At 40.7% G+C, this 23,261-nt stretch overlaps 1 protein-coding gene across 1 annotated transcript in view; it reads left to right on the top strand.

Moving 5' to 3' along the window:
- ush2a (Usher syndrome 2A (autosomal recessive, mild)) overlaps window positions 1-23,261 on the top strand; it is a 169,802-nt gene that overhangs the window by 111,748 nt on the left and 34,793 nt on the right. The window contains exons 63-67 of the mRNA XM_029498572.1: window positions 9,071-9,294; window positions 10,138-10,465; window positions 12,804-13,001; window positions 13,152-13,306; window positions 16,850-17,048. Of these exons, the coding sequence (XP_029354432.1) occupies window positions 9,071-9,294; window positions 10,138-10,465; window positions 12,804-13,001; window positions 13,152-13,306; window positions 16,850-17,048 (1,104 nt within the window). The remainder of the gene's footprint in view (window positions 1-9,070; window positions 9,295-10,137; window positions 10,466-12,803; window positions 13,002-13,151; window positions 13,307-16,849; window positions 17,049-23,261) is intronic.

The following is a 23,261-nucleotide window of genomic DNA, read 5'->3' as shown; positions in this document are numbered from 1 at the left end:
GTCCCTGGTAATGTCTTCAGGTTAAAGAAGGGGAAAGGAGAGGAAATGACAGGACAAGAGCGTACAGCAAGGAGAGTTGATTTAGACACATGGTGCAGGAACGTGGGGTCGTTTCCCTTTCCTCCTCTCCTGCAGTGTCCCAAAGCTCCCGGATACCATGGCACAGATGGGACTTTGTGTGTCTGTGTGTCTCTGTGTGTAGGTGTGTAGATGTGTAGGTGTATGTGTGTGTCATTAGATATCTTTGTCATGGCAGATGATGATGAAACACACTTGGGATGGCACCATTGAGGGCACTGCCAAGCACACAGCAGGATAAATACACACTCATTCTCTCTTTTTCTCTCTCTCACACACACACACACACACTCGCTCACATAAATAGACATATTACATGCACCCACATACACACGAACATGCACACACAGAGTCAACAGGGTGCCCTCGGCAGGGTTCACCTAGTGTTGAGTGCCAGAGACAGACACGTGGACTCTATTCATCACACATAAACAATGGCCCCATATGGGCAGACCTATAGCACTCCATTAGCCGGCCCACAAACACACTGACACTCACACCAGATCCCGAGCCCCATAAAAACACACATATGTTCACTGAAAGGTTCCTAGAAAGCAAGTCAACAGAAAAATGTTGATATATTTCTAAATTTAATGGCATTCTTTCCTATATTGTTAAAAACTCGCCTTCTTTTTATGTCAATACCTCCCATGTTTCAAAAGTTTTCGCTTTCAAATACTTGTTCACTTTTTAGTATCCTACTCCACCCCACTGTCACTTCTTTCATTTCATTTGTCTCCTTCTCTTTTTCTTCACCCGACCCCTTTTTCCTTCTCCAACTGAGCAGGCTACATGGTCATCCTTCATTTCAGGAGGCCTCCCAAGGAGTGCATATGCTCCCTACCTCCTTTTTTTATTATTTCCCATCTTTCCTTCTCCTTTGTCATCTTCTTTGTTACGTCTCAACTTGTTTGCCCACTTTCTCTTCTTCTTTCTCTGGCTCCTTGCTCCTCCTTTCTTCTCCTACCGTCTTTTCTTCCTCTCCGTCCTACTCTTCATCCTCCCTCTCTTTATGCCCCCTCCCTCCACTCATCAGTCATTAGCGTTAGCTTCCCCATTGAGAACATATGGTATGATGGATCGTAGGGCTAGCGGCGCTAGCAAGGCTAAGGGCCATTTGCCGGGTGCACTGCGCTGTCGGGGAGCCCTGGGGCCGGCTCTGCAACCTCGACCCCACACGTCTGTTTCAAGACACTCACACAACATGCACACAGCAACACCTATTATAGGATAGGATACTTAACCTTGGCACCGCTAATTCTCATTGCTCCCTCTCACTGTGTCCAGGGTTTTGTATTTTTAATGATGCAGTGAGAGGTTTGAGATTTGCAAAAGAAAAACAAAGAAAGAATGGAACAATGAAAAAATGCAAATAAGAAATGAGTAATGATCAAATGGAGCTGAATTTAACATAAATAATAGTGGTGCATAAAAAATTAGCACACAGTCAAAAATAGACTACAAACCAAACAGTGCACATCAGAACAAAATGTTGCACTGACTCATGAATAGTGCAATAGATATATTAATAGATAAAACAAAAAACTACGTAAAATAAGAGGATGCAAGTAAAGCATGTTCTTAACACACTTAAGAAATTAATTATTAAAAAACAATATCAAATAAAGATGATGAAGGAAGAAATCAGATATGTAATATATGTGTAAATGCATATGTTAACAAGAGATGCAAGGAAAAATTTTAAAGGTAAAAAAAATCATGTAAAAGAAGCATAAAAAAACTGAAAGTAAGTGAGGAAGAAAGCAAGTGAGACGAGTAGTGAAGAGCTAGATGGAGCAGATTAAAGGAGGAGTGAAGGGTATCCCATTGTGCCCAGCTGATAGACTAGGTTAGGCTGATGTGATTATGGGGTCCCTGAAGTGCGATCTATCACACATTACCGTCCACACTGTCAACAACCATACACACACACTGCAGGGGAACAGCAATGCCAGGAGACAGCCGTCTGGCAACAGATACACGTACTGGCTCTTATGCTCATGTGCATGTGTAGTGATACACACGAGCATCCGTACACAAACACAACAATCATGCACAACCGCAAACATTTACAAATGAACATGCTCAGTAGCATATATATAGCTCAATAGCGCCTCTGCAAATGCGCAATAAAAAGCACACACTCACATATGGGCTGGACTGTTTGATTTGAGAAGCATCCGGTGTGATGTGAAGTGAAATATTCAGAGTAAGAGCAGTGACTTCTCCCAGCCTGTCCCCAAGAAGTAATTGAAACTAAAAATGCTGAGCTATAGAGCGTTCTTCTGATTTCACTTCCCAGAGCTCCTAAACTGTTCTCCCTCTTTAGTGTTTCCGTTCATGACATTACTGTTCAGTTTCTGCTGTGTTTGTGATTACTTGGTGGAGACTTTTGTTTATGTTTTTATTTGGTACTAGTGTGCAACATAGAGCGCAAGTATGTTCCAGACCCCCCCACTGACGAGTTGTGTTGACCCAATGTCTCAAATCCTCATTCACGGAATGAATGAATGCTTGAAAAGTCTGATCTGTCTCAACTGTGTCCTATCATAAATAAAGTGTCAGTTTATTTATGATGATGGCTTGGATCTCATTTGAGGCTTTGACACAAAGTCTTGTTTTAGGCCCAAGCCTTTTTTCTTCCTCCTTAATAGCCCCACAGTGATTGGACTGGTGTTACATTGACTGACCACAAACTGTTGCATCTGCTGACTAGCTGCTTTTGATGGAGACGGACTTAAATGAAGTCCAGATGGGTTAACACGTCACTCTTACCTGCTTTAGTGATACTTCTTGTTGCACCTGTAATGGCCAGTTGATCCTCTGCTCTGGTCAGTCTGAGTCTTCTGAGTACTACTGAGATGGTCTGTAATCCTGTCCTCAGCATCCACAGTTGTTATACAATAACACAAAGTCTGCTAAATCCCTCCTCTCCAAATCTGCCAGTTTGTTTAAACAGCTTTCATTTCACTTTCAAGTAGATTAAATACTGTTTGCTTTTGGACAAAAGTGCCTCTCATTTTTGTGCAGCATTTCCTCCTGTGTTGTAGGTTCAAGACCAACTTTTAATCTCTTCATTTGCTCCTGTTTCCTTTTCTTTCTGAGGTTGTATGTAAGATGTTTAGCTAAGACTTAGGTTAGATTAGATGGCGTTTAAAAATACGTGTGTGGTGTCTTTGGCTTCCCGTTGCTCCCTGACTCTCCCTAAGTCCCCTGCCTCACTGTGCGTGCTCCACTAATCATTTCCCTTTCACACTTTTTCTTTATAGTGTGCAGTTCTTTAACTCTTCCATCTGCCCTTCAACCTACCCCATCTCTCACTACGGGTGCCACCATAAATGCCCTCCCCACCTCAGTTTTTCTTAGAGTGAGTGAATCTTAAAAATGTGTGCATTTCTTTAACTCCTTCCCTTACTCCCTCCCTCTGTCCCAGCCCAGCAGGCCCTATCCAAACGTTCAAGGACAAATCTGAATATCCCCTTTCACCGTTTAAGTGTTAAAAGCCTGGCGGTGCTGGGTGTTATCTTAACGCGCCTTGCCGTGCCATCATCAGAGCGCGTGATGAAAATGGCTGTGATGATGCTAAAAGAAAAAAAGAGGAGGGGGAGGAAAAAGTAATAATCAAATATGTTTTTCAAGGGCACAGTGACCATTTGCTGGAGGGAAATTATCCCAGTAGTTAAGCTAGCTCACTCCGAGCCTGGTGGAGTTGTGAAAGTGGATGCGTTTGTGTGTATAAGTGTGTGCAAGTGTGCATGGTTTATTACTTCAACTTGATGCGTGCGTGCTCCACTTTCTGTATCTCTTTCAGTATATGTATCTGAATGTTTTTACAGGCAGATTTCATTGTTTCAACCAAAAGATTGTCAGCAGCTTCCCAGTGTGCATTCCTCTCTGTTTGTGTGTGAGTTTATCATTGCCAAAAGCCCCTCATCAATGATGGGTAGCAAATGGCCAACAGTAGTGGATTCCAAACAGCAGCGTCTGGCTGCTTTAGAAGATTGAGTGCTCTCTGAACACAGGAAGACATTTCTCTCTCTGTTAATGTATTTATGATGATGGCTTTTCTATTAGGTTTACTTTAATGACTGGCAAGAATAAAACCAGAGGCTGTCAGGAACAGCCTGTGTGTGTGTGTGTGTGTGTGGGTGGGTGTGGGTGTGTGTGTGGGTAGGAGAGAGAGAAATAAAAATTAATTAAAAGACAATGTCCACATAAGAGCGTGGAGGAAATTCAGCTCACATGCACAAGAACACACACAGACTCCTTCACGTTTCTTTAATATAATTAGTTGCAGTATTAGTTGGGTGAAGTGTTTTAATTGTGCCATATACCTACATACACTACAGAGGATGTTGGTCTTTAGTGGCCCATTGTTAAAGTAACAGGGGCAGGACATTTCTCTGTTAATTGTTGACTCCAATTTACTTTCATTATGCAATTGACTTCCAAGAAATAAAATGATAGTGATGATAAAATGAATATGTGTAATTGGATTCTGTCGATATGTTGATATCGAGAGTTTTTCTTTCATGTGCTGCCTCACACTCTCGGCTGCTAAAGTGTTGAAGTTGTTTATTCTGAGTTTTGGAAATGCAGGAAGGTCTCACTGTAGAAGTTGTACAGAAGGCTTGAAAATATTTTATTTGGTTATAGAGATTCTGGAGAACTTCTTTGTACTGGCCATCACCCATAATTCCAAAATTCATTGCTGACAGTGATGGATAACCTGGATGTGGAGGCCCGTGGGTCATTGTGCTGTCAGATGCAATGTCTCTGGCAGACCGTGTGAAGATTGGATAGTTGAGGTGTCTGCTCTACGGTGCTTATATCCCTATCAGGGATAAACAGTCCGTGCCTGTAATTGAGGGAAGGTCATCTATCCAGCTCGGTGCATGTGAGGATTTATTCGTCATGTAAACAAAACTTTCATTTTTATGCTTGATTGTTTTGAGGTTCATACTTTATGACAATATGGACATGTCTTTTAAATGCTTTGTCACCCTCTTAACTCATTAAGGTGATCATTTCTTTATCACCTTGTCTTCTTCCATTCGAGCCTTTCTCTCTCGGGTTTCTCACATACACTTAAACACACGAGCAGATGCTTGCTGTGTCTCACTCTTCAGTGAATCCCTGTAGAGTGGTGACAATATAAGTTCCACCAAAGCATTTACCTAAGCTCAGCACACACACACACACACACAAACAAACACTGAGGACTCATACTTGCTAACATGCACATACACACAAATGCACACAATGTCACACACACCCAGCTGGTATAATGTTGAGATAAAAAAAAAAAAAAAAACAACATCAGAAAGACAAGAGGACAACCAGTCAGCTGGGAGAAGAGGAGGTGTTTATAAGAGTGTGTCTTTCATTATGTGTGCTCTTGCTACTGCAATATTCACGTGTGTGTCCACAGGGAAACTCTGTGAGAAAGTCAATCCACTGTGATTTCATCCCTCAACATGACACTTAGTCTCGCCCCCTCGGAGCACAAAGTGTGCACATGCACACCGTGTGCCGGTGAGTCCAACCACCAATGGATTTTTGGGGCTGGTACCATTTATATGTTTCGATGAGACCTGTTTATAACAAACACATAGTGATAAATGTACTTGATTGTTTGATAAGCAACCTTTACATTTATTTATTCATGACTTAGGAAGATAATGTGAAGCTGGATGTCACAGGGAATTAAATTACCATCCGAAGTAACAATAAACAACTCGCAGGAGAGAGATGGTCGAGATAAAATTAAAAATTAAAAACAGAAATGGCATCATGAACATAACGTATGTTGTTAATATACATATTCTGTTACTGATGACTTGTTCGTTCTGTTTTTTAATGAAACGCAAGATATTAGAAGCTTTCTCAAGTTTTCATTTAAGTACATTATCGAATTAAGGTCAAACTAAAAATCTTTTTATTTTAAAATAAATCCACACATCTGTGCCATTAAATAAGCTGCAAAAAGTGCATCAGCGTTGATTTCCTTCATTTGTGTGAGCATATAAACGTGTGTCAGAGTAAGATTCTTCCATGTGAGTATCTGTGCGCTGGTATGCATGCACAACACTTGCTTTGCACTTTGTGCCAAACCCCTTGTAATATATTCTGGTATTTAAAAGTGTTTGGTTTGTTTAAAGTTGTGGAGGGGTTTTGGTCTCCTAGAGAGCTCGGATCACCCTAATCCACAACACACATTTTTATCAGTAGTTCATTGGCAGCGCTAAATATTGACTTATCATTAAGTGGAATGACTGAAACCCTAATAATAATTCACGTTGTCTAAGCACCTTGTGTTGACGCGCTGCTCCCGATGCTATTAACGAATGTATGCAAATCCAACACAAATCTGAAGATTAGGGCTGAAGCATTCTGCGATGTAAGAGAGAAAACAAGAGGTGCGTGATAAAGTGTAGCAAACACATACACACACATGCATAATCTTGCACACACAGCTTATAGACAGAAAGCGAAAATAGGAGTTGTGTGTGTGTGTCAAAACATAAATACAAATGTGCAATCATGTCACACACACACCTGTACACAGATAACGCTCGCAGAGCGTTGGATCGGATTTCTGCTGAATGTGTGATAATGCAATAGTGAAGTTTAGCTGCAGAACAGTAAACAAACGACATATAAAGTGAGGTGAGAGAGTTAAAATGGAAGGAAATGAAGATATGAGATGATGAGGAGAGAGAAAGAAGCAAAGGCATGGTCCAAAGACATGTAAGAGGAGAAGAGCGTGGCTAAAAGGCAGACAGCTGTAGAGATGTTGGAAAAAACTGTTCACAGGAACGCTGCAAAGACTTTAGTGGACTTTAGTGATGAAGTTGAGAAAGTTTAGAGCTGCCATGTTTGAGCAGGGCCATGTCATATGATACAGAGAAAGACTTTCTCTCAAGAGATTGGACGAACAGCCTAGATGCACATGTAAATGAGAAAAAGCTGGGACTTGTGGAGGCCCTGGCATCCTGATGGAAGGGAGGACTAGAGGTGAGGATGCTGAGAGGACGAGGGATAAGTGGAGAGAAGCTATTTTGGAAAAGTGTTGAGCTGTTTATTTGCGCGTCATTGAAGCTGAAGTAAGGCGCTGGGGGAATTGGCCACCAAGCCCCCACTCTGCAACAGCTGCTGCTGCTAAGTGAGTTAGTAGCCGTCAGACTGCCTTTATGTCACACAATCACACACATACACATGCATTTCCCTGTCACATTGTGCCTGTGATGGATACCGTGAGGATATAATGCACTGCAGCAGCGTAGCAGAATATATGTGCCATTCTCCACTTTCGGCCTTTAAGTGAAATGATTGCTTAAATTAACAGCATTTCCGCTGTTCAAAGAGTGAATGCTGATTAGGGTGTTAAACAATAAGTTATTTATCACTCCACAACTAGCAGCAGCCCCATTAAAGGCTGAGGCCTTGATACAAAGCAATGACTTTAGTGTAATGTCTGCTGTCAAAGGAAATGGGCACCGCAGCTGGGGGTAGATAGTGCCACAGAGCAGCATGTCATCAACTGCTGGGATAAATTTTCTAAATACCTTATGAAAGTCAAATAATTTTAAATCAAAACCGAACAAAATCCCAAACTGTCTTTGAGTCAGATTCAGAATGAGAAGCTTCTACCGTTGTGCTTCTCATTAAAATACAATTTGTCCTTCTACTGTTGTGATATTCTAGGCATGCTATGTCATGCTCATTTATATTTCTAATGCGTCCTCATAGCATGTGGCTGCTGACTCAGTATTAAAGCAGAGTAATATTATAGCCTCAATCCATTGTCAGGCCAAAGCCCTAGCTCTCAGCCTAGCTCCTCTGATGTCACAGTAAGTACCTGTAATTATCAGGTCAACCGAAAGGAAGGCAACCTGTTTACCTGCTGTCTCTTTTTTGTTGGTCTCGCATTGGAGGTGAACTCAGTTTTATTTCTCAGTCAAACTTTAGTCAAACACACACAGGCATCAGTGTTTTCTGAACTTCCTTCCCAAGTTTCAGTATAACAATTGTATCATTAGCTGCTTCACTGGAGACTGTTATAATGAAGCCCTCCGGAGAGTGTTGACAGTCACCTGCTAGCTCATAGTTTACACCCAGATTATGAACATCCATCGTTTTAAAACATTTTGTATAAGTAGAAACAATGATGTGACTGTAACGAGGTCAAAAGAGCAACAACAAACAGAAAAAAAAGTTTCAACCTAAATGCTTATATTACAGTGTATTGATTCATTTTAAAGCAGGAGGTCATGAACAGAACTGCAGCTTATATTTTACATCTGAACTGTTCATTGAATATGTAATTTATATGGTATGTTTGTCAGAACACATACAACACCCATTTTCTGATGAATGCCTTCGTCCATTTAAAAACGTATATGCGTGTGTCATCGGCGTAACTTCTGTGCTTGCTGAAAACTTTTATCGAGGAATCTGTTAGTGGCAGTCTACAATATCAACATACATTACTAATCTTTCTACTTCATAGCTGCCAGCACCAAAACAGTTTTTAATTTGTCAGTCATTCAAAGTGATGCAACTTACTTGGATTTGAAATATGGAGACGTATAGCAAGTAGATGCTTGAATTTTGATATGCACCTGCAAAACATACATAGAAATAGAGTGATATCATGTATTTTGAATGTCACCTTGCTGCTGAAGGTGAAGTGGTGGCAGACATCGCCTATCACTGTCAGAGATGGCAGCTCTCAGGAAAGCACACTTCCTTTCCCGCTGTACTTTTCTATCACTGCTGTGTAGATAGATGAATGCAGGTGTAGCAGAGGAGGGACTGTTGGGTAAATACAGATCGTAGAGAGGAGGGACAGGGACTTTGCTAAGTGAAGGGATAACGCATTGTAGGCTGCATATTTTTTACAGGTGAAAGAAGACAAAACGGGAGCTGATGATTTTAAAATGAAAATGTGGCCAGAACAATAATCTGTTGCACATTTTCTTGTCTTTAGGTTTTGTCTGCTGTGGTCAGCAGTATATGAACTCTTCAACCTCTCTTTGCTGTGTGGGCAAAGACAGGTATCCCACAATCCGCCCTGCTGGCAACGCCACAGTGACACTGCAGTGCTGCGGGTCGAATGTCATACATCAGGAGGAAGAATGCTGCAATGGGATTGGCTACAACCCTCAACGGCATGTGTGTGCTGATCGACCCACCCCTGGCTTGACAATACAGGTATGTGGGATATGTTTGTCTTTTTGGTAATGCTAAATAATGAATGTCTTCATAAGCAGTAACTGCTCCTTATACTGTGCATCTTTTCATACTTTCGTAGAGTTTCACTTTATTTCCTGTCTGTCATGTGTGGTGGATGCGGCCCGCTGTATTTTAGAAACCACCGTGGTTTGGTTTCACCCACATTTATGTGTTTTACATGCGCAATCAACCACATTCAAATGGATTGTATATCACTTACTTTAGTTGCTGTCTTATTTTTAATGAGCATTCCTTCATAGTGGACTGTATATCAGTCATCTCAAAAACAAATATTTCTGCTCTTTCTTTAACGTACAGTGACATAGTAACAAATAATCAAAACCTTATTTTTCTAGATTTCCAATGAAAATTGGAGTTTCTTCTGCTCTCTCCTCTTTTTATAAATCTAATACACGTTGTCACATCAGGACTTGAGGACAGGGTCATTTTCCATTTGTCAACCAGGGTCATGTGGTGTTTGTATGTTCCTAAGTCAGCATGAAAAATGCACACGCAATGACAAAGAGTAGGAGCTCTCATTAGCTTTAATGATGCCATTAAGGACCATGCATACAACACACAATCACACACCGGTTAAATTCAGCACGTTGTGTGTAAGAAACAGTGACGTTACACAACTTTAAGGTTCTGTGCTAGTAATTTTGTACAGAACATCCATTGAGACATAATGTTATGTTGACATGATACTGTTCTCCCGTTTTGGATCCTGCTCCTTTGACTCAGCTCTTAACGTCTCCATCTCCTCACCACGTCTTCACCCCCGCTCTTGTTTCTATCCCTCCTTCTGTCTCTTCTGTCCAGCACCATTGTCTGCAGGGCACCGTATGTCCTGCAGCCGCAGCATCTACAGCTTACTGTGGCTCCTGTGACCTTGATCCATCTATGACTGCCTGCACATGGGTGCTGTCCGCGCACACGCTCTCCACATTTTACCTGCCTTCGATCAGCGCCACACAGGAACCTCTTCCAACAGGCCTGTCTGTGGTTACAAACGGCAGCGATAACGCGTACAAAATGGCAGACGTGTACAGTCACGCACACACTGAGAATGTGCACCATGACGGAAGCCTGTGTGAGTCACATGAAGAAGTAGTGTACAGCGGAGATGCCAACAAATACACCTACACAGGTAATCAGTGGGTTGTTTGTGTTTGTTTTGTTGTGTTGGTGTGCATCAACAGGAAAACTTGACTTAATTTTTTTTTTTTTTTTCTTGAAATTTTCCTTCATCCAATGAATGTCAGATAGGGAAGAATCTGCTTTTCTGATGATCTACCTGTTTTACCACCTCTTTAAAACTAATTCACTGTTTTATCATCATACCTGAAAAACTATTGTCCTTGTACCATTGAGGGGCTTTCGTCTCCTAAATATTCCTCTTTAAATTACTGAAAATATTTAGTTTGTAGTTTGAAGTACCAAATAAAGCCAGCTGAGTGAGATCACACAAGTCGTTTGTGTTGGCCTTCCACCTTGGACTTTCCTCTTAAAGCATAAAATTATTGAGTCAGGTCAGCAGCAGCATTACTCATCAGCTAAGTTAATCAAAGAGTCATATTTTAAATCAAATTTGTTCAACAACACAACAATCACTAATATCTCCTCTGTTGTGAGCATGTGTATGATTTATCATATATCTGAGTCTTGACAGTTATTGTTATCGACTGTGTTGCCATATAAGAGAAAATGCACAACAAATAAAGTTAAAGATGGATTTGACAGATAGCATTATTGTTATTATTTTAAAATGGTATTTTTACTTGTCATCTTGAGTTCTTCTGGGTATGATAATCATATTGAAGATCTGATGTTGCTATAGCCCAACACACAGAAACCAATTGTGCATTTGCTCTAAATGCGTGAGCCGCTACAATCAGTGTGCTTTGGAGACAGATGCCCTTCCACATACTCACACACAGACCCACACCAAAGCAGCTGCTGCAATGTACATTAATCGCTGTAACGTGGTAACTCTCTCTGTGCTGTACACTTGTGTGTCATTAAAACTTAGAGATGGGCGCTTAAAAGCCATTTCATTGTTCTGTACTGTTTATCAGCCCATAGGGGAGGGGCGTATTTGTGTGTGCGTCAGGCTTTTTAGTCCATCCACAGTATGTACCTGGGTAGTTATGGCTGTTTAATCAAGACTAATTGTGTTTGTGTGTGTTATATGTGTCTCTGACATTGTAATTACATCTCTTTTGTGTGTATTTGTCTCCATTTAGTTACTATTTAAGTGTTCCTCAGTCATGAGTGTGGTTTTGTGTATGTGTTTCTTTTATTTTGTGTGTGTGTGTTTTGTGGTTGGGGGGGGGGGGGGGGGGGGGCATGGGGTGGATAGGATAAGAGTTTCTAGGTGATGCTGTGACACCATCTGGGCAGAGGCACATAAAGCTGTCACCACCTACCATACACCAGATGTTTCTCATGCACACACACACAGACTCATGTGATACTCTGCTATACTTCTCTGGGAGAAAACCCTCAGCGTCACATGTGCACCACACTATACTCTTTACTGTTATATACATTGTGCTCACACACAATTCATACTTTTTGCTGTCACTTTTCAACCCAACACAATTTTTAGGTATATATATGCAAACACATTAAACGTTTTATTTACATGTGTGTCACATTGTGTGTATGCTGCCTCAGTTATCACAGTAGTAAAGACAAGAGTCCCAGAATGGTGGTTAAAACATGGTCTCATTTCCAACAGTAACCCCCAAACACTCATAAAACTAATGCACATGTGTGTGTAATTGTATGCACCTGCATCTGTATGTATAGATACACCTCATCAGAAGGGTCCTAACAGCCCAACTCCCAGAATACCTCCGACATGGCCCGACATCTACAGCTATTCACCAGTGATAGTACATATATTTCATGTTGTGCATGTTGATATAATGCCCACATTGGCAACACAACTCCCAGTCCAGCTGCATTGATGGACTTGGACCTATTGTTATGATGGCATTTTTCATAGGCCCATCTGCCATGTTGTTCATGAAAAGCATATACCGTGCACAAATGAATCAGAACTATGGTGCTACAAGCTAAATGTGTAAACAGTTTGGTGAGGACAGAATATTATGAATACCTTCTGTGTTAGACTCATGGCACTTCCTGACACCGCTTATTCCCATGAACAATTAACATTCATTAAAATTACACCATCATCATGATTGTTTCTAATCTAAAACAATCTCTTTATGAGCTCTCTTTTCTTTCATTCCCACATTTTAATGAAAATATGGGCTCTTTCATATCAATCTTGTAACAGAATGATTTATTCTGTACTAGAATTATGTGGCTTTATTATCAGACATAAAGTCTGTGTTATGGTGTTGGTAAATGACAATATCCATGAAATGCTGTATTGAGACTCTTGTGTCCCCTCCTATTTTAATTTTTGGTCTCACTTGGTACCTTTCTTCTGTCCTTTCCCAACTCTTAAATAGACTCCAACCTCGAGCCGTTCACCACCTATCAGTATAGAGTGAGAGGCTGGAACAGCTTTGGAAAAGGCTCCAGTAACATCACAACAGTGATCACCAGTGAAGACAAACCGTGGGGCGTGACACCGCCCCGCTGGAGTCGCCTCGGTGAACGAGATGACATCATCCACTTGCAATGGCAAGCACCCGCCAGACCCAATGGTGTGTAGATGTGTGTGCATGTGTGTCCCACTAGTGATAATAAAATAATAATCAGTAGGGAAGCTGATCAACTTCAGTACAGGGCAATTCATATTGTATATTCTGTGACATTGATTTTCAAAAACGAACCCTTTTTTCCCATTTTACCAGGGGAGGTCACCCACTATGTTATACTGCGAAATGGACAAGAACGTTACCGTGGTGATGAATATAGTTTCACTGATGTGGGTGGGATCAGGCCTTTTCAGGAATACAACTACCAGTTAAGGGTCTGCAACCGGGCTGGCTGTACTGACAGTGCACAGGTAAGACTTTGGATTTTTGTGTGAGTGCAAAAATCCAGTTTTTCATTGCTCATTTCACAGTTAGCTTATTAGCGTTATGCTAACATGGACGGGAGTGGCAGGGGGAAATGAAAAGTACGGAGTTGGGCTGGTCAGTCTCATAAAGCTTTTAATCCCTGAAGCAGCTCCAGAGAAAACATATGAATTAATGTTTTGTCCCTCATGAAGAGCTCTGTTGGCCTCTGTCTTTCTCATACCAACCCATCCACACACACACACACACACACACACATACACACTCTTTCCAAAACGTTGCTCTATTGCAGCTCCCCTTTTCGTAAAGACATTATTCCCCTGTATGATTATCTGATGACTCCTCTAAAGATGGACTGAGCTTCATTGACCTAAGCACCACTTTACTCTGTAGTTTTGATCTTGGTTAAGTTATCTAATTTAAGTGTAGCACTTGAATGAAGAGAAAGGGAACTGAAAAAAGTGTGTTTGTGTGTGTGTGGAGGGAAATCACACGACAGCGCTGCTTCCTTCTTCCTGTAATTACTTGTTGAGTTATTAGTAGATGAAAAGAGAAAATGCATACGTTGATGTGTTTGTAATATCAAGGAACAAATATCTGCTTCATTGTCACTTATTACAAAATAATCAACTAAATAGTTGCCAAACTTATCTGTTCTTCAATAAACCGCCCAGTCTGAAAAACATACTCATCATTGTAATCTCTCAGATTAAGTTTTATCTGATGGACTGCTGTCTGATTTCTTCTGTAACTTTTTCTTTTCTCTGTGAAGAGGAAATTGCTTCTACATTCAAACTTTCTGCTGTATTTACAACAGTAACCTTGCAGCATTGGTCTTCTGCCACTGCTCTGATCTATTGTGTGGTCAGGACCTTTCATATAAATGGCTTTTCACCCTTTTGTGAAAGCTGCTTTGGATGCTGATGTCCAAACACTGTATGCATCATAATTCAGGGTCAAAATTGTTGCAAGTGATATTTTACAAACTGTAAACCTGTCTGACTGCGGTTGAAATTGCAATGTATGATGTTTCCACACAGTGTGAACTCTGTACTGTGCCCGTGTTGGAACAAGTTGTTATTTAGCCTTGTTTCCACTCTCCCCCTGAATGCGAAGCTCTTGATTTGCTGAGCCAACCTGATGTTTGTGATAGCGTCCATAATAGCTTCACACAGAACTCCCCCTTGCTATCTTTCTGGCTGTAGCAGAGCTGATATCACCACAACAATTAATTTCTCTGGCTTAGAGGTGATGAAAGCTCACGTTGAAAAATGTCTTTGTGGCTTTTTTTTTTTTTTTTTTTTTTTTTTTTTTTTTTTACGCTAATTTAACATCTCATTATTTTGATGAACACATTCTTACATAAAGAGGAAGTCTGAAGCGTTGTCAGTTGGGGATGGATTGATAATAAAGGGTGAGATGGAGCTACAGTTTGTTGAACTAGTTGGGAGGACTTGAAAGATAAATATATGATGGATGGATTAATGTATACAATAAATGAATGCTGGGGAGAATGATGACAAGGATGAAATAGGACTGAATGGATGTAGAACACAGATAAAGAAAGGAGTGGTATATTTCAGAAAGATAGAGAACAAAACACACAACAATTTTCATGCGCACATTGTTATTCTGTTAGTCCTCTAAATATTTATTTTTTTCTATCTCAAAATGTACTAGAAGACTTATAACATGTTGATTTGTGACAATAACTGCATTTCCATTCTCACTCTGCGTGTCTCAACCAGTGGGTGAAGACTTAAGAAGAGCTATGCACTACTGCAGAGTGATGAGCCATAGCTCTGGATACTGGCTCTTTGTGTGAGAATGTCCAGCTCTGTCTGTTGGCCTGGAAACTGAAAATAACCATTTAAGAACAAAAATAATTGTCTCCATTCAGCAGGGAGCAACAGGAGAACTCTGCATGCACATACAGAAGTCTGAGACCTCTTTTCCGTTCACATGAATCAGGAAGTGGTCTCGGACCTTTGGATCCCACCGTACCCTTGTGAGGCTGTACGCAGTTACACAAATAAACTCAATCTTTGTCTTCCATGTTCTCTCGGTCCAGCTCTCTGTTTCACACATACATATGTTCAGCCAAAGCAGCGCACACTCCCTGCAGAGGGTGGAAAGGGAGTGAGTTGGAATTAGTTTGTACACCAGTGAAAATTGGCCAAACAGTCCCAATTACGGACTAACTTGGGCTAACCTAATACACCACTGCAATTACCTGGCATCAACCCCCTCACACACACACACACCCACACACACAGACACACACAGGCACAGACAAACAAACGCCGGCACACACAAACACACACCTGCTGTGACAACAGAAGGTGCTGATCTAATACGGTTGGTCACTTAGAGAGGAAGGAACAGTGATTGGTTCTTCTCTGTCTTGACATCTTTTTGTCCAGTTCTTTCTGCTATTTGTCTGCTGTCATTCCTCATCGTGATGCTGCGCCCTCCAGTTTCTCCAAACTGTTTTTTTTAAACCTCTTTCATCGTCACACATTCCCACAAAACACAAGTTTCTCTTTTACAACAGCTGTCATCTGGTGTCCAGCGTTCCCCCTCTCTATTTTCACAATCCCATTTTCTTCTGTTCCTCCTTTGTCATGTTTGCACAGTATAGATTAGATATTTGGTCTACCTTCTCAGCAGATTGTAAGATACATACACCAGTTTTCTTTAATCAAACAATATTCAAGAGAGGTTTTTCAGCATTTGTTGCAGCCCAAAGAGAGGCCAGACCAACTTGGTGCATCTCATCAGCATCCACATTTGACTGTAATGTCCCTGCACTTACCTGCTGCTCATCACCAGGTCCTAACTCTGTTAGAGCTAGGTTGTCACCCAGAGTATTTGGAGTTGAGTTCACTTGTATTGTATGGCTTTGATTTTATTTACTTTTCAGAAAAAATCTTGACAGGTGTGTGAGTTTAAAACGTACTGAAACGCTCACTACCCTTGCCATCTCTCTTATCTTCTTCTCTCCCATCTTTGTTCCTTCCTCTCCTCCACCTCTTTGTGTTAGTGTGTATGGACCTGGATGTGTTTGTGTGTGCACACGCATGTGTGTCTCCTTAGTTGTAGTAGCAGTCTTCTAATTGCATAGCACCGAATGGGACAGGTGGGGGAAGTGCTAGTGACAGTCTATTAAGGCAGGATATCCCTGTTGCCATTAGCAGCAGATTGTCCTGTGATTCTGTGGTCTCCACATTCACCCAGCGTTTGCAGCCACCCACAGATACTCCACTAGGAATATACAATAACGTGGTCACTGACAACACAACTGTACTAACAATTTTTAGTATGGCCCAGATCTAACAGGGATTGCTTTATTTTTTTGATGATGATTATCAAAAAATGATTATTTGTCTCACAGAGTAACATATTTTCTCCTCCTTATTTTTGGGAAGAAATGACACCAGCACCAGTACCTCTTCTCTTACCTGCTGTCTTTATCTGTATGTGGGTACATAAGGCTCTTTGTTTGCTACCATGTCCACATTTGTGTTTAGGTGGTGGCAGTCACAGTCCAGGGCGCCCCAGAGGATCTACACCCTCCAGTGCTAACAGCTATAAGTCCTTCCTCTCTTCATGTGAGCTGGTCTGAACCTGCTCGTCCCAATGGCATCATACAGCGGTACCACTTGAACCAGACAGGTGTTGGAACCATCGTTACACATACTGATGGACCCAGAAATTATACCGTGACTGGTAAGATACATTTTGGATAATTCTGTTGCTATCTGCTCATTTTTTATTCCTGCTTCTCCAATCGTTAACTCTCTTCGTCTCTACTTTTGTCTTCCTGTATATTCTCACCCTTCTTGTCCTGTCTTCCTGTCTTCAGTTCTTTTGCTTCCTGTTTTTCTCTTCTGCCATCTAATCTTGCTTCTAGAGCTCACACCTTTTTCTTCCAACCTCCTCTATCTTCCTACCTATCATCTTCACCTCTCCTCACCTTCCCCTTTCTATTGTTTCCTTTGTCATGCATTTATTTATGTATGCTGGTCTCTGGAAGCCATCTAATAACTGAATTTACACCTGATTCCCACCACACTCTCTCTGGGCCAGCCTCTTATATCGACACAAATATATGCACACACACACTCACACACACACACACTCACAAAAGACACAAAAGCACAATGAGAACCGACACATACTCAACCACAGTGGAGACATGGACACAAGACCAGGCTCACATACACACTGGATGGAAATACTGTTATATACCTCTGAACTTTAAGTACAGAATTAAGAATGGCGAGTATTATTTGATATTTCCTATAACCAGATAATTTAATAAAAGGTCCGCATAACAACAGCAATGAAATTCATTCATGTAGTGAAATAATACACTCATAGAATATGCCCTGACAACAATTATTGGTACACTTTGGACAAGTTTAAAATAGTTTGTCCAGCAGAAAAACAGATTAAGAAAACCAGCTGAGAAATTGAAAACAGTTGCCAACAAACAGCAGAACAAAGTTCGAGACACAGAGCAGCAAAAACACACTCTAAAGTAAAGCAGACACACAAACAGAGGTATTGCCTTGTCGTATTGTCATGTACATCTGAAGACAGACATGGTGGTGTAAGGAACTGGTGATTTGTGAGTCTTGTTTTATCTACCCTGAGGAGCCGCAGTATTGCTGGCACTCTGCCATCACACACACACTGCATGAAGCAGTGTTTAACAAAGGTTAGTTGCCTGTATGAAACAAAACCTAATTAGAGAAAACAGACTAATACAAATAGATTAATACATGATGTGAGCTGATAGTTTTATCAGGACTTTTGTGACCAGAATAATCCACTAAAAATATTAACCCTTCAAAGGTCATTTGCCTCCTTTTAAATTTCTATATATGTTTAAGTGATGTCACCATCTGAAGCTAAAATGCACTGGTATTTTCCCTTCACAGTTTCTCTGCTGTGCTTTGGCCTCAGACCAGGTGTCAGCTTTGCCAGTAGCCAATAGACTATTCCCATGGTGCCTGTGGTTGGCTTGTTTGGTCAGGAGTTGTGTGCACATGAGCATGTGTGTTTGTATGTGTAGGCATGAGGCAAAGCAAACAATGCCAAATAGAGATGGTAATGTGTTGTAATACTGTACCAGCCCCATGTGCCAGTGTAAGCAACCAGCATGCATGTGTGAAATTTCCCTGTACCCCAGTGAGACACTGAAGAACCCTGCATGTTCAGCCAAAACCACTACTCTGCCAGTCAGCCACTTTCTCTGTCTCACTGTCTCCCAGTTCTCTCTCACAACACATGTACACATGAGCGATATGTTTTGGTTTTAATCTGTTGCAGTGGATTATTTTTACATACAACTAAACTGTAACAACAAAGGATTACATATCAACTTTTTTTTTTTTTTTTATTGCAAATGCAGGTTAATCAAAAACACTTGAACTGTTTGCCCTGCAGATCCGCTCAGAGCAACCGTACTGAAGGAAATAGGCTTTGTGTAAACTTTCTTTGTTTTTCCTAAGTTTATTTAGATGAACTCAGCAAACCTTATCAGACAAAATGCATGTAAATCCTACAGCTGTTCTGCTGTCATTGAACAATTCCACATCAGGAGCTGAATTCCAGTAACAAAGTAACAAAATAAACGGGAAAATCAAATAAAGTGACAAAAGCCTTTGACAAACTTAAGTAGGGAGGATGCACAGAATGACTCTTTAAAAAGGAGTGGAGGAGAAAAGGAGAAAGGAATGGGACACATGAAAAGGTGGATGGATGTAAGTGTTTTCAGTGAAATATGAACAGAAATAATTGCTGCACTACTCCCTCATCCTTAATTTTTAATATGCCATTATTCATCTTCTCTGTGTCTCCCTGTCTCCCTGACGGCCCTCACCACTTTCCGAGACAGACACTCAAACAGACACTCAAACAGTCTCTCAAACAGCAGGAAGTGGAGTAATGTGCTTTTTTTTTTTAGCCACAAAAACGTCGCTTTTAGATCGAATCACTCCTTCAGTGTTGTGACTTATTGGATCTGATGGAGCATTTTCTTTAGTCTGTAATGTATTTATAATTTATCATTTTTATCAAAAAAGTTTTTATAAAATTCATTCACTTTTATACAGTAACTCATGACAGACAGTTATAGTATTTTTTTATATATTATGAGACCAACAGTAACCAGCACTTCTGAGAGTACCTGTTGATTTGTAATTAACATATAGTATAAGTTGTTTAATTGTTTCTTTTAAATATTAAAAATGTGCAAGCTTATAATTCACATTTTTAATTTAGTCTAGAAAAATGAAGTTAGAAGAAAGGTTAATGTTCTTTCAATGTTTTGCTGAAAATTGCTGTAAAGCAGCAGCCTACATGGTTCTAGCCTCTTAAAATATAAATACAAATTTTTCATTTCTGCACTTTCCTGTTTATCGATGATCTGCCTCAGGAAAAGCAAGAAATAGACTCTTATTAATATAATTTTTAGCTGTTCTGAAAAGAGACAGTGCAACGAAAGAATTAAGCACTACTGTACAAAGACACCCCATGTGAATCGATATTAAGTATTGCCATCATTAGCTCACAATGAATTATTGCCTGCAATTATATAGATTATGGCATTAATCATGTGTTTAATTGGTCTTTTGTAGGCTCATTATTAATTCAGAACAGCAGGGAATAGAGTATGTTCTTTTATTTATTAATTCGTTTCCCCCCTCAGTCCATGCTGTGATTGGTCAATGTTATAGGTACAGGCATGTAGACATGGGAGAAAGAGTGGAGGAGATGGAAAACAATTTTTATCATATATCAGTCCTGAATCTTTCTTCTTTCAGTCGGGTCAGTGTTAAAGGAAGAGCCAGTGAACAATCACACCCTGTAGCACTCCTGTTAATTTTGTTTCTAACTTTAGTTCAGCAGGCCTGCAGGAAAACGGTGGAGTTCAGTGGCACAGTTAGTTATAGAGGTTGTTCTCTGAGATACAGTGGATCCATATTACTTAACTGAGCCAATCCAGGCTGAACCCCGTCCCGTGTTTCAGCCCAGAGTCTGCCCTTCTCTTGTTTTCCTCAGGAAAAAACACAGGGATGTGTAGTCAGAGATTTTAGGAGACTGCGACATGAAAGCCATTTTTTTTTCCCCTCATCATCCTACAGTCACATAAACTATATTTATGTGAGCAGAATCAAGAAAACGGATTCCATGGTTGCTTTGAACAAACATTTGTGTAAAGGTTCTATAATTTTCCAAAAGGTTATATCTTTTCTTTTCAGTGAAGAATGCACCTTCAGGTTATGCTATTTTTCTGAAATAAATAAGCATGGTTTAGGATAATGACAAACAAAATAAAGGCCATCATTGTCAAAACAATAGTAAACAAAAATGTAAAGGGTCTCCTTAAATCTCAGCGGTCTTCTTCCACATTTAGCTGTCTAGTCGTTTGTACTGTGGTGCTGCCACAAGAAAACACAAAGTATATAATCGAAAATGTCCTTGACCAACTGAGTGATTCATCATATTTTCATCTTTGGTCAGTTACGGTTAGGTCAGCTGAAGGTCATGTGACTGAGTTGGAGTTCCCCATTGGTTGCTGATGTTTCCAAATGATTTGGTTTCCTCAACAGAGTGTATTTGCCACCAGACTTAGAGACTTTTTTCCGAACAACACACGGTTTGACCTTGTTTATAGCTCGACCATGTATGTGTGACATCATGTTATAAAACTGTGATTTTAGCTTTGCAGAGCAGCAGCTTAGAATTGTCTTGGACAATATGTAGTTTTAGTGGGCCTTTAATGGATGTGTGTGTGTGTGTGTGTGTGTGTGTGTGTGTGTGAGAACCTGATCTCATTGCTCCATCCCAGACGGTCTGAGCATCATAGAGAGCCACAGACAGGAAGTCAAACTCTTAATTATTTAGGAGAGGTGTTATCAAAGCTTTCTTCCGTCTTTCTTCCCACTGATTTTCCTTTCTATTCCTTTCTTCAACATAATGCATCATCTGCGCTTTCAGATTTTCATGCAAGCACTCACTTCTTTTTCTTTCTACCTCTGTTTCTTCTTTCCTCCTGAGTCCTCCCGTCTTGTGCGTCATTGTACCACATCTCTTCTTCTCATTCCTTCTCTCTTCTCAGCTCTTTTTACGTTTCTCTCCTGCACTGCTCTCCTACGTCTCTTTGACCTCAGTATCACTCTCTCCGTCTCCTGTCTCTCTAACTGGACGGTGTATCAGGTGACTGGTGTGGTATTGCGGGTTGGGCCCACCATCCTATTAACGTGTCTAATGTAAACAGGACTTGGCAACCTGTCAATAAAATGTTGTTTTAAATCAGTTAGTTTTACTCTACCAGAGCAACACCAGCGCAGCCTGAAGACAACTCCCCAACAACAGTCTCACAATCAAGTCTCTTGTCTTAAGTGTTTGACTTTTTATTTGAATGACAGCCCCATCTCTTTCACACGTCTTCATGCAAAAGTCGCCCTCTCAGACAAACACGGACCGATCTCCAGTGTCCAGCTCTGACCATGATAGTGGCAGCGTTGTGTCTCTGTCTGTCACTTCAAAGAACCCTCCACCTGTTTTTCACTTCCCAGTGATCGCTGTTAAAATGACTGAAGCCTGCTCTGTCGTTCCACAATCACACACATAAGCATACGCACACAGACTTTTCTTCGCACACGCACACACCGTTGTTGATTTGTGTTGTCTCTCTCCAGCAGAACAATACTGCCCTCTTCAGGTTGTATGTTACTGATAATTTGAAAATACCAAGAACCAGAGGTGTTTGTATGCAGCTGCACATGCACATTGGATGAGATTTATAATTGTGCTTGCTTTGGTCTAAATTTAAAATAGCATGAAACAGGATGGTTAAAGAATCAGGTGATACTTCAGTGTTTTGTTTTGTTTTGTTTTTTTTTTTGACCTTTTAGAGTTCGCCTGTGAGCTCATTGCATTGAAGGTAAAAATAACTTTTAGGAGCATGCTCTCTGATCAGTCCACTGTGTCCCCTGACCTGAATTTAGGCTGCAATTAATAAACATCAGCAGCATTTTAAATAATTTTGGTTATTGAGTTTCTGCACACATTGTCACTAGTTCTGAAGTCATTGTCGCATGTGACCTGGTAGTGATGTACCTAAGAAATATTAAAACACAGTTGTCAGCCTTATCTGTCTCTATACACAAAAATGTAGAGAACGGTGACTGCTTTATTTGGTGTTGCAACAAATGGCATCACTTGCAGTGTAGAAATCATTTACTATGCTAGAGTGCACACTCGCATATACACACGCTTAGTTACACAGTTAAATAGTGTAACAGAGCCTTACGCTTCGACCCTGGTTCTTTCGTATGGCTGGCAGATTTTCTTTATTTAACCCAAACACGGGGCAACATTGTAAGAGCATTTGCACACACACGCTCACGTATACACACACATTGATCAGAGGTTGGGTTAAGCATGGCAGGCTGAAAGGCATGTTAAGCAGGCTAAGCAGTAGAAAGAGACGTGAGGAAACCTTGGTGAAGCACTCTGGTGTGCATTAGAGTGTGTGTGTGTGTGTGTGTGTGTGTGTGTGTGTGTGTGTGTTTTTTTGTGTGTGTGTGTGTGTGTGTGTGTGTGTGTGTATACATGTCCACTGCCGTATGTAGTCAGCACAGTGTGGATACTGGCATGCATATAGCAGCTGAGACACACAGCAGGACGTCTCTGTCTGTCTCTCAGACTCCAAATATACACAGTGGGAAGCAGCAATAGATAATTCAGATAATTAGCAAAATTATATGAAAAGGTCTCACGTGGTAAAATTGTTTTTCTTCATTAAATTACAGATGTGATTAATTTATTTAGTTTATTCATAATATTATTGATATCAATTCTATCTCAGATCCAGTGTTTAGGAGTCCCCCACTGTCTGTGCCTTTTAGTAGTAAAAATATAGGG

This window comes from Echeneis naucrates, chromosome 3, assembly GCF_900963305.1.
Source record: "Echeneis naucrates chromosome 3, fEcheNa1.1, whole genome shotgun sequence".
NCBI lineage: Eukaryota > Metazoa > Chordata > Actinopteri > Carangiformes > Echeneidae > Echeneis > Echeneis naucrates.
The sequence above is the reverse complement of the archived record's forward strand: the minus strand, read 5'-3'. Positions and strand labels throughout refer to the sequence as shown.